This window comes from Malania oleifera, chromosome 6 (assembly GCF_029873635.1).
Source record: "Malania oleifera isolate guangnan ecotype guangnan chromosome 6, ASM2987363v1, whole genome shotgun sequence".
In the NCBI taxonomy this organism is placed as follows: domain Eukaryota; kingdom Viridiplantae; phylum Streptophyta; class Magnoliopsida; order Santalales; family Ximeniaceae; genus Malania; species Malania oleifera.
The window spans coordinates 77,324,635-77,337,012 of NC_080422.1; the positions used below are offsets into that span (position 1 = coordinate 77,324,635).

Consider the following 12,378-nt stretch of genomic DNA (forward strand, 5'->3'; position numbering starts at 1 on the left):
GATTTCTTTCAAAATTTTTTTTTTTGGGGAGACACACAATTTGATAACCATTCTTTGAATATGTGTAATTAATTAATTTTTCATTTTGGAAGATTATATAATTACCTTCCTTGTTCACAATTGTACCACTAAACTCAAAATATTTTGTAACAAAGTTTTTTTCTTTATTTTTTACCTTTTTGTAAAATAAAAATGAAGTGTCAGCCCCATTCTTTGATTTTAAAATGAAATTGAGAGATAAGTAGATTGGTTGATTGGTTTTTCCTTCATCTCTTTTTTTCAAATTTCGGTCTTGTGAACAAGCTTGGCTCGTGACATTCTCCTCCATTTATGCGGTCCATGAATTTGTAGATTTTGATGCTAAGCACTCTTCAACTTTGTTCACAAATGGTTCCATGTATTTTGCTAACATCCAACTGATTTTTTGTCTCCAAGGCCTTTCCATTTTACTAAGAACTTGTGTTGCTTCTTCCTTGATGGTGTAAACTCTCTGTCTACAAAGATGACTTCAACTTCTCTCTAGTTAAGTTATGCAATCTCTAGCTCACTAGCTTCTGCTTGGATCTTCCAATGTCAACATTGAATGGCTTAAGGTAGCTAATGTGAAACATAGAATGTACTTACATCCAAGCAGGAGGATCAACCTTGTTAGTGACTTTCCCCGACTTGGGCAAGGGCCTCAACCACCTTTTGTTGTTTTATAGCCTTCCAAGCAAAAGCCCACATTAGAGCCTTGCGTGTAAAGGTATCAAAGGTTATCTTGCTAGATGAACTAAAGGAATTGGAGAAGGATGAAGAAATCTTCTTAGGAGAATTTACACTTTTACAAACAAAGGAGTTAGAAACACTGCACACAAAAGAGAGAGAGAGAGAGAGAGAGAGAGAGAGAGAGAGAGAGAGAGAGAGAGAGAGAGAGAGAGAGAGCAAGAGCAAAACCAAGGCTAACCTTGAAGCTAGATACACTTACCCTAGAAGGTACATGATGGAATGACCAACTCTTGCCTGAACAAGGTTGGACTTGGTGATTAGAACACTAGTGGGGATGTCCTGAGAGCATAACAACCTAATATGACATATTTCTATATTGTTTTAACTAGGGCTGAGACCAATGTCTCTAATAGGATTTGTCCATTAGATGTTCATGAGCTAGGTATCGATAGACCAAATGAAGGCATATTTGCCCCTATAGCCATAGTCATACAATTAGATTCCAAGCGGGAAGCGCTTATTAGGATTCACATAGAAATACCACCCGCTCTGCTCCATATGGTGGTTGTCTAATGAAGAAAAGGAAACAAAATTATTTGATGGTGGAAATAAGTTTACACTTGTTGCAAGGATGGTGTACCCTAAAAGAGTCCACCAAGTATTAAGGACAAATTGGGATGAAGTAAAATAAAATTTGTTCAAGTCATTAGCTAAAAAGATGGTGGAGGGGAAGGCAAAGTCTACCTCGAAAAGCGTCATCATACACAGATTTCCCCTGGCTGCTTATTATACAACTACACATTGGGATTGTGAAGGTGAAGTTCAAAGGAAAAGGGAACATGAAAGTTGTGTCTCATCTAAGGAATATCCTCAATGTAGGTGTAAGATCCTTAGTATCCGCTACACTTAGACCTAGCAACATGAAAAATTTGTTAATTTGAATTAAATCCGACCCGCTTAAACCAACTCTTAACCAATCCGAAAATTAAATGAGTCGAATATGGTTGAAGCATTTTTTATTCGCTTTTATATGAGTCGGTTAACTGATTTTGAATTTTATCCAATGAATATCCACCTATCCATTAACAACTTATTGTCTAAATTCATATATAATACATATGCATATGCTTATTAGGCACCAGTCCAACTAGCATAAGCCCAATTAAAAAACATTTAGTCCCACACTGCCAACTCTTGCATTCCTACATGAGTCTCAAGTCTACTTCATGCCCACATTCAAACTCAAGTCCAAATACTTAATTCTCGTTATCAAAATAAAAGCCTTAAATCCATGATTTGAAAAATAATAAAAATATTATTTTGTGAAATAAATTGTTCATTGAATGGTGAAAAAAAATATATTAGGTATGAGAATAACAGATTATCCATTATCCTCCACAAAATATCTAATCTAAACCGCTAAAAATCTATCACTTAATTGAGTTAGAAATAGATTATAATTTCCTCATCCGATAATCTGCCATAGATTAATCAACCCAATCCACTTTGCCAAATCTAGATATATCAGATTTGTCCAAGAGACCCCTGAGCTCTTCCTAAGTGGGTTTTTTGTGCCTCTTCTTTGGTCACCCTACCTATTTGAGAACTTTTTTGGATGCTCACTCTACTCCCCATGTATTTCCTTTGTGCAAGGATCCCCCGGATCAAGGAATGACCATCATTTGTTCACGAGAGTTTGTAGCTCAGAAAACTAAGCATTGAGTTGTCTCATTAAATTTCATACCAATTCCTACGAACGATCAAACCGATCAATTTAACGACCCTGACAAAAGAAAAAAAAAAAAAAAAGACTATTTCCAAAAATAAAAATTCTTTCAAATTTTTTTTGAAAAAATAATTCAAAAGGGGAAAAACCACAATATTTGAACTTCTCAATTCTCAAATAAATAATATTTTTCATTCTCTTTTAGATATATCAGAGTATGTTATAAATAATATTTTATGAAGTTACAAGCAGGCATCGGATGCCATTAGTCTTGCAGTTCTTCTCATCCAATACTCGTTCAGCTCAATCTTGGTCAGACCCATTTTTTTTTTTTTTTTATCTTTTATAATTTACAGGATTGGGTAGACTTGGCCAATTGGTTTCAGAATTTTTTTAAAGCTCGGGTAGATTGAGCAAGTTGGTTTAAAAACCAGTCTGACCAGTTCTAAAATTGGTTTTGGTGGGTTAATTACAAGGTTGGTTCCATATGAATACGCACAGGAAACCAAAACCCTTGTGCAAATTTTCAAATATTGAATTCCGATCTATTTAGGCAGGCTCCAAATTGCACTGAATCCAACCCACAAAGATTGATTCCAATTGATTCCCCAGCCCAAAATCAACGGGGGACTAGAAACCAAAAGAACATGCAGTGGGTAGAAAACACAACCAATTGCCAATAGACCACACGCACATTAATTTAAACACCAAAAAACAAAATAAAAGATGATGAAAAATGGACAGAAGCAAGATGATGGTGCTTGGTGTCAGCAGCTATGGCGTTAATTGCAGCAGAACTATGGAAGACAGTGGGGAAGAAAGTGATGATGAGCACAAACCTTGCAGCCTACCCTTCATTTCATTTGTTGGCTCCAAGTCTGCAACAATAGCAGCTGCAAGTATGCAAAAAGAACAATGGAAGGCTGTGAGGAAGAGTGCCCATGAGCTTACAAACCTTGCAGCCTACCCTGCATTCTGTTTGTTGGCAGCAAGCTTGCAACAATAACATTGAAGACAGTGAGAAAGAGTGTGCCAATAAGTCCACACATCTTGCAGCGAGCCTGCACTCTGTCGTCCGTAGTATGGGAAAGAAACACATGCAACTGCGCTGCAAAGACAGCAGCCAAAACTCTCTTATTTAGGATTTTATTCAGACTGCAGAAATGTTCTGCTGTCTTGGGATGGCTTGTTTTCTTCAAATGATCATTAACTACAGCAATACTGCTGGGTAGAAACTCCTAGTACATGTTGAAAGTAATTTCAAGGCAAAAAAGTATCATTGTAAGATGATCTACAGAACCATCTTTGCTGTTTTTTCCCAGCTATACAGAAGTACCGCCAGATTCTCCAATGCAAATATCTTTAAAGCAGCTTACCTGATATGCAACTATCACAGCAGACTCCCCACCAGCTTCTGCTTCTACCTTAACTGGATAATCATCTTGTTCTTCTTTCGGATCTGGTTTGAGGCAATCCCAAGCAGCATTCACGAGCAAATTCAAGGTTGCTTGGACTTGGATGATGATTACTTCAATTGCATGGTGGTTCATCTGAGCCGCCAATTTTCCCTCCATGCCTTGTTAAGGAAGGAGGGCCACAAAACTTTCTGGCAGGTGGCTGGTGGGGTTTGCCACTGCCCACTGGTGCCACTAGTGCTGGTTTTATTTTCACAATAACAAAAATAAACACAGGGTTTCTCATGTAATGACCACTTTGTGATGGATTATAAACGTTTAACCAAAATAAATATTCAGAAAGGGCAACCTTTAACAGAAAGAACTGAAAAGATAATCAAAACTTGAGTGGGGAAAATAAAAATAAAAATAAAAAACCTTCCCAACAATGCCAGGAAACATCTAAAAGCCCAACTTAAGCACTAACCACAATCACCTGAATTTCCTTTTGAATCATTTCATTCATTGAAGATAATAGTAGTAGATATTTACAACCCAAGCCCTCAATCTCAATATTTGATTTCACTCAAATTTATCATAATCATACAAGCCTCGTACTTGAATCTCTATTTTTTGCCTCACTGTACAGCCTTGATCTCCTTAGCAGCAGAAATGATTGGTATAATTATAATTCAGTAACACGTATTCCCACAAAAAAAAAAGGGGGGTACCTGTATCCTGGCAACTGATCAGATTTTATGTTTGCTTTTCACCATGATTTGAATTTTTCAAATTTTCACATTTGCTCAGTGGTGTCCTCCACAGCCGGTAAGCCTTCACTGCCCTCACCAACCTGAAATTTGCAGAGGGGACAAGTTGCATTGATCTTCAGCCATCTATCCACACATTCTGTATGGAAGAAATGGGAACAAGGTAGCTCCCTCAACTCATCATTATCTACATATCTTGCCAAGCAAATGCAGCAAACCTACACCAAGTAAAAAGCACCCAATTTTGGACAAAGCGAATTGTTCACAAGATGATCAAAGTTTAGATGCTGATGAAATGGGCGCAGTTCACTACTTGGTGGACAATGGCTTACTCAGGTCTGCCCCTTAATGGCAACTGAACTTAAAGTCATAAGGCTTCCCAGTGGTCATGGAACTCACTGCCACCTATTGCCATCTTGTATAGATGCAAAGGGGGAGCAAGACAGGCTGGAGTAGGGCCTAATATGCACAACTCATATAACCTGCTATGCAGGGTTAATGCCCCAGAAGCTAGTAATTCATCTTCACACATAGGATAAAATGGCGAGATATGTTTCTGATATGAAGCAACAAATTAAGAGACAACTTAATTGCCAGAGTATAAACTATAAACAAGCACTCCAAAACTTACAGCATCTTCCGCCGAGATGGCCCGCTCCCTTTCTGTTCCTGCAGCCACAACCCCACCTTCAAATCCTGAATCATCTTCTCCGCTGCTTGCTCTGCCGCAGCCACTACCAACTTTCTTTAACTTAAATTTGTAGGTTGGTAAAGCATTAATTGATTCGGCAGTGGCTCCCCTCATCTGATTCAGGTCCTCACGGCCCAGGATAGAAATTATGCATGGCAAGCAGCAGCATATTATTGCGCAAAGAATGAAAGGCATAGCGTATCCAATACAACTAAAGGTAAGAAACACAATACATAACCTGCAAAAGAACCACCAATAACAGATTACATTTTCATACAATGAGAAACTGATAAAAAGAAAACATATCAATGTAGCACATAGACTAGACCTGTACAAATTGGGAGCATCAGAAGAGGAAGCATGACCTCCAAATATCCATACATTGCCAACTACAAACCACACAGCAAAGAAGCAGTCCAAGGCCATCTTGTAGTGATCCATTAGAGCGCCAAGTCTAATGGAAAGAAATCAAGTGAATAGCATCATTCATTCATAAATTCGTATGATGTCTGAAGCTATGTGAAAACAAGCTTAGATGAATGCATTACAAACATGTACTAAGAGTGACAGTTGTGGCATTGGATTAATTTCTTAAAGACACATGGCTAAGCTGGTAGAATCAAGTTCTTACATAGCACATTCTGTAAATATAGGTAGTTGACTCATTTTAAAATTTCCATTGACCAGTAACAGATGAGCACTGTGAAGAACTACTAACAAATAAAGACATCTAACTCCCTTCTTTTGTCAAACATGCCTGATTGCTAGATGTCTGATATATTGTATCCAACTCATACATTATATGCTATAAGAACAAATTAACAAATAAAGACACCAGACACTCCGTCTCCTCCCCCCCCAGGTACCGTTCCAATGATTCCATGTCAGCAGAAATTGGAAAAAAGGGAGATACTGCACCCTTTTCCTGTTACATAGGTCTGCATGAATTTTAACATAATGTATACATGCACTGCATGGTCACACATTTGTTAAGCTTCACTTGAATTACAGAAAGTTCCTCCTGCATTATTATTGAGTTGCAGCCACTTCGGACCACATACAGTGGTTATACTATAACCACAACATGAACTTTGAGAAAAATTTGCAAATTCATTATAGACATCCTTCAATTACCTTCAAAAATCTAAGGTAGAATAATATTCAAACTGTCACTTGATCTCCTTTTTCAATTTAAATATATTTGGATTACATTTCAAATAACAAATTCTTTCATCCAATATCCAGTCATATAAATTCAGCAGATAGTTGATGACATGCATATATGGCCTATTGGAATCTATCAAAATTATTATTCCTTTCCATAATATTGGACTTATCGAAGATGATGAATTTACGGGTGGATAAAAGATAAAGAACATATGCTGAACAAAAAATTACTGGTAAACACAAAAAACTGAACTCTGCAGGGCCAGCACATCGTTCTATGGTCCATAATTTAATATTTAAAACCACATTATGCTATATTTTGTTCTATCATATTTTCAAATTCCAGTTTCTAAGAACCAAAACATGTCCAAATGTCTAGGTGCTGTGAAAGAACCATAAGAAGCTAAAAATCCTGAGCAAGAAACTAAAATAGTCAACTAAAAATACGGAAAAAACCAGCATGTTCAATCAGCTGAAATGAGAATATATTTACAAAAAATGACTTAAAAATATTTAACAATTATATATATATATATATATATATATATAATATTCAAACAGGTAATAAGAAAAAGCAAACAAATGTTTACCTAGGATTTGGAGCACCAATGGTCTGACCATTCGAAGTGGCTGTAGATGCATTCTGACGATCTTCCTCTTCTGAAGATGGCGTCAATGAAATAGTTATATAAGAATTAGGTTCCAACCTAGAGTGGTCTCGAGAAGAACCCTGATGAGATTGAGTTGAACTTTGCTCAATACGCTGGCTGCGACGAAGACAACGCCAATAAAGAACTGGAAGGCTTGCAGCACGTCCAGCAGCATAACCCACGATCCAGGAAAATAATGGAGCTTGCGGTTTCTCATGTCTTGACACATACAAAACAACAATGGATGCTATAATCTGGCTAATGGTGAAAACAAATTCAATAAAAATCCATAGACCACAGTTAAATGGGCTCCATTGTCGAGGGCCAAACTCATCACTTCTCCTCATTAAAGATGAAACCCTAGAGTTAGATCCATTGGAAGACGAGGAAGATGATTGGTTTATTGGGACCAGAATGTGACTTGATTGTCTTTCTTCAGCATGGGGTACACTTGACTCATGAGGAGAGTGATCATCTGATGAGCGCAATGAGGAAGCATCAGTTCCCCGTACTACATCAACAATGTGCTCATGACTCTCATTGTTCTCTGGCTGCTCCATGAGCAAGGGATGCCTATCAGTTTGATTCTCACGTACTGGTTCTTGAGAGGTAACAGCCATTGTAGTCCAATAGAGTTGAAGGGGAAAAAACCATAAAAATATTGGCAATAAATACGGCTCCTTTCTTCAGCTCTTCCCAACTTATATTCAGCAATATATCCCACTAATGAGCTGATCAGATTATATCAAATGAGACATAATGCACATTATCAGAAGGACAGGGACTTCACAATTTTATTCCACTGAAAACCTTAAAAACAAGCTGCCACAGTATCAGAGCCCAAATACCTTTTTAGTTCCTTTTTTTGTGGAAAAAGAAACACGCTACAATAAGGAAAAACACTCCCGAAGATTATCACTAAATCAACATATGGCCATTTTTATAATTAGATTAACAAAGTACGAAACTATACAGCAAACTAGTGAATCTTTTAATTCTATTTGTTTTAAAAATAGGCTCAACCAATGAAAATCTTAATCAATCTCAAGTTTACTGATGAAAATGCATGCAAAATATATTCCCAAAACCCAGAAAAAGGAAAAATTGAGAATCTATCCCGGAAAACAGGCCAAACTTAAGATCTTGTACCAATCTCACTCGAAGATGAAACGAGGGATATACAATTCAGAAAAGATTATGACAAAGTTAACCAAGCAATACCTTAGTTTCAACTGACCTTCATGTCCAGAGTCTAGAACGAAAACAACGCTAGTCAGCAAGCAACAACCAGAAGTAATGCTTCATTTGATCGCGGAAATAAAAAGCAATCAAAGTGCAAAATCAAAGACTCTCCATCCTCACAAGTTTCTATCGTTTGAAACCCAGGAAAATTAAAATTAAAACCGCCAGAGTCTAATAGAACAGCTAGGATTATTGAGGTGCGGTTTTCATTATTGGCAATCAAAATAACACGAAAGTCAAAACTTGAAAGTTTCTGGTTTTCATTTCTATGATTTTCTTTCCTCCTGTTCTGTTTCCTCAGCAGCCAAACGAACGTCGATGGATTAAAGCAAATCCCTAACTTCGAAAATTTTACAACGAACTCAACAATTCATCAAATATAAAGCAAATGAAATAACTACTGATGCGATTAGATATACGCTGATTTCAGAAGAATATTGATTTGAAAAGTTCATGTACAAAAGATAGGAAACCTACCCGTGATTCCTAGCGTCAGCTTCCGTCTTGCTTCGCCGGCCGAAATTAGAATATCAGAGAGAGAGAGAGAGAGAGAGACGTTTATTTCAACGCCATTTAGGTCGACAAGGCAACGAGTAAAGACAAGGCACCAAAAAACACTTCAACGCCATTAAGGTCCACAAGGCAATGAGTAAAGACAAGGCACAAAAAAAAGTGGGATTATTTTAGGGGTTAAAAAAAATATTTTAAAAGTATATTTTAACTTTTAAATTTAAATTTATGTTAATTTAAATAAAATTTTATATTATATTTTATTCATATCTACATAAATATAAATTTAAGTCCTAAAATTCAAGAGTCCAAAATATAGGATTATTCTTTGATTGGGTTTTTTATTTTTATTTTTTTGATGGTATAGGGGTTTTATTTAGTTGCTAATTTGTTAAGTATTTTGTATAGGATTCTTTATATTATAAAATCATGCCTAATGATATTGGATTATGAAAATAAATAAAAGAATAAAGGCTTTATTTATAAAATCTAAGTTCTAAATTTGAAGGATTATATCAATTAATGATGCATAAAGTTGACCAAACTCAAAACATGATAAAATAATTTTAAATAATAAATTATCAAAGTTTAGTCATTATACAATTTTTAATACAAAATTCAGACTATATACCGTGAAAAGTATCTAAAAATATGAAGTATAAATTTATTTTGATGGTAATTTTTTACAATTAGCCACCAAACACATACTAATTTAAAATATCTTCACTTAATTTGTTCACTAACTTAATTTACTTTTTTTAAAAAAAATTTATTAAATAAATCATAAAACCTTCGACGTAAAAATTATTGAAAAATAGATGTAAAAAAATTTATAGATAATAATGAGTGAGCTACCATATATTAGCTATATAATATGCATAATTTTTTATAGCCATTTCTTTCTTGTTCAATGGATATTTTTACATATTAGTTTAGATAAATAAAAGGTCAACACTATAAGCACATAGATAATTAAAAACTTCATTCTATGCATGGGATATTTATTTAGGTTACATATTTTATAATTTTCTTAACATAATTTGTTGGAGTGTGCATGGCTCGTATTGAGTAGAATATATGTATGGGAGAAAGCATAGTGAAGCAAGAACAAGGAAGCTAGGCTGTAAGAGGAAACCGTCGATAGTTTGATTGACCGATTGGTCAACGGTTTACCCTCGGGAGATAACCGTCGATGGTTTCAACCTACACAATTTAGTCTTTGTGTCAAACCGTCGACGGTTTTCTGAAACCGTCTACAGTCTTGTTTAGCGCTGATTACGAATTTGAATCGGGAAGATCAGTAGATTAGGGATTTCGGAGGATTTCCTTTGAGAATTGCTAGTTGCTTCTAACAAAACTAGTGAGTACAATTGAAATTCCTAATACATAATCATATGATCAAACTTGAAACTTGTAAGTAATGATATAATCGTTATATGCAAGAATATGATTCACTAAATTTTCTTTTTATCAAATCTCCCAAAAATATTTATATAAGTCAATGCTTTGGAGAACTTAGGTTAAATCTTTCAATACATAAAAAGTTTTGAAGATTAAAAAGATTTGAAATACACTTTGTCACAACAATATTTCTCTTCAGTGTATATAGATAACCTTTAGACTTTTCAATCAAGTAGATTTTGAAAGAACTAAAATATTGAGTCTTTGAATAAAAATAAGAACTTGAAGATCACCAAAGATTCAATGTTAAGAAAAACCTTTCGCAAATAAATTTTTATGAAACAACACAAAGATTTTTCTTCTTCAATAGGAGTAATAGATATGAGTATGAGATATGAACAAACTTCAAGATTTCTATATATTGGAAAACATGAAATAATCCTTTGTTTACCAAACCTCAATCACCAAAGGTAGCTATCAAGAAGTGTAAGTGAAATCCTTTTGTTTTCTGAGTTGATTTACCCAAGCTTGATGAGTATATATTGGAGTGCAGGAAATTGTATAGCAATATGTTCAAGTCTCTCAATTCTCTTTCAAAAGTTTGAAGCACTAGGGTTTAAATGTTGAATATATAGGTACCTTACCCTTCGAATCAATCTTAACTGTTGGATCAAAAATTAGCTCGCGTGTTCTCTCATTAAAATTTAGATTTTTAAACTTTCCTACAAGTTTAGACAACTGAAGTTCCTTAGAGTTTCGAAAAATTAACCTGGATACAGGGTCAAACGACTGAAGTTGGGGTTCAGTCTTCTGAAGTGTCGGGTTCAGACCATTGAAGTTTGAGTTCAATCTTCTGAGGTGCTTCTGCCAGGTTCTGTGTTCCACCATAAATTCTTTAGATAACTGAACTTAATCTTCGATCTTCTGAAGAAATTCTTCAGATAACTAAACTTAACTTCGATTTTCTGAAGTGCAATCTTCAGATGACTGAACTTGAAGTTCAGTCTTCTGAACTGACCAATTCCTAGATTTTTCTTTTTAATTTGAAAAATCTGTTTTGCTCTCTTTCTTGGTTTTTTTATAAAATATTTTTTGGAGTTTTAAAAATATCTCTAAGTCCATGAATGTCACCTAATGATGTTCATGAGATGCATGAGTCCTAAGGTCATTATAGAGTTTGTTGAGCCTCAAATTAAATCATATGAAATGTGAGTACATTCAGTTCTAAATACTCATTCCCATGACGTTCTTGAACTTATCGCTTGCATCTTCATTCTTCAACTCTTTTTAGTTCCATGAATTCTGCCAAGATGTGTATGCTTTAATCTTTATGGCTTCCATGACTTGTTATCTTTCCATGCATGCTAAATATTGTTCTTGCTTACAATCTCAATGCACAGATCAAATATTAGGTGATTTGTCATTATCAAAACCATATTGGACTCATAGAGTCAACAATCTCCCCATTTTTTATGATGACAAATATACGAGTAAAAATATACAATGGGTTACGCCTAACAAGGCTCCCCCTCAAATAATGCATCAAATATTCAATAAATGAAATATGCTCATGTCAAATAAAATATGTTCATGTCCATACACATTTAGTTTTGTGAAACTATTTTTGCACATTTTTGCTATAGCCTGATTCTTCTCTTATAGCCTAATTCTTCTCCCCCTTTACACAATTAGTTTTGCTAAACCATTTTTGCACATTTTTGCTATAGCCTCATTCTTCTCTTATAGCCTGATTTTTCTCCCCCCTTAACACAGTTAGTTTTGCCCACAATTTTTGCTCTTGATTTTTCCACAATTTTTGCTTTTTTGCTCCTGATTTTTCTCCCCCTTTTGACATCAACAAAAAGGTATATAATAATAATACATGAGTGGACATAATCTTATGTTCTTCTCCCCTTTGAAATCTTAATGTTTTAAACTTGTTCAACCATCAGATTTGAAAAATTTACGTCTCCCCCTTGCTAATGCATAAAACTGTGTTGTTGAATGTAAATTGCATTATGAACATACACAGTGTGACAAATTTCAAAGATTATGTGCGGATACCAAATGTTAACTAATGTTGATTAATGGGATATCGAATGGGAACAAATGAACTAAC

At 35.1% G+C, this 12,378-nt stretch overlaps 1 protein-coding gene across 24 annotated transcripts; it reads right to left on the reverse strand.

Annotated features, from left to right (window-relative positions):
* Nucleotides 1-2,967: 2,967 nt before the first annotated feature.
* LOC131157950 (E3 ubiquitin-protein ligase At1g63170-like) lies at nucleotides 2,968-8,974 on the reverse strand. Of its 24 annotated transcripts, none has more exons than XR_009137364.1 (8): nucleotides 8,826-8,919; nucleotides 8,328-8,358; nucleotides 7,047-7,837; nucleotides 5,618-5,743; nucleotides 5,230-5,527; nucleotides 4,560-4,681; nucleotides 3,811-4,089; nucleotides 2,968-3,542 (listed from the first exon to the last, which is right to left on the reverse strand). XR_009137364.1 is itself a non-coding variant. In XM_058112426.1 (6 exons), the coding sequence occupies exons 3-6, from the start codon at nucleotides 7,724-7,726 to the stop codon at nucleotides 4,625-4,627; spliced, it is 1,296 nt and encodes a 431-aa protein (XP_057968409.1). In that variant the 5' UTR covers nucleotides 7,727-7,928; nucleotides 8,328-8,358; nucleotides 8,826-8,940; the 3' UTR covers nucleotides 4,330-4,624. The 24 variants fall into 24 exon arrangements, 14 of the variants coding, with proteins under 14 accessions (XP_057968409.1, XP_057968407.1, XP_057968414.1 ...); XR_009137356.1 differs by having other exon boundaries at nucleotides 4,560-4,816; nucleotides 8,826-8,899; XR_009137360.1 differs by having other exon boundaries at nucleotides 4,560-4,816; nucleotides 7,047-7,928; nucleotides 8,826-8,884.
* Between the last annotated feature and the right edge of the window lie 3,404 nt (nucleotides 8,975-12,378).

Excerpts from the sequence above, each read along its gene's own strand:
- LOC131157950 (XM_058112421.1), bottom strand. The coding sequence starts at position 7,726 with ATGGCTGTTACCTCTCAAGAACCAGTACGTGAGAATCAAACTGATAGG. Across the intron at positions 5,528-5,617 it reads GATGCTCCCAATTTGTACAG|GTTATGTATTGTGTTTCTTA; the intron begins GTCTAGTCTATG and ends GTTCTTTTGCAG. Across the intron at positions 4,817-5,229 it reads CCATCTCGGCGGAAGATGCT|GTTTGCTGCATTTGCTTGGC; the intron begins GTAAGTTTTGGA and ends TACTTGGTGTAG.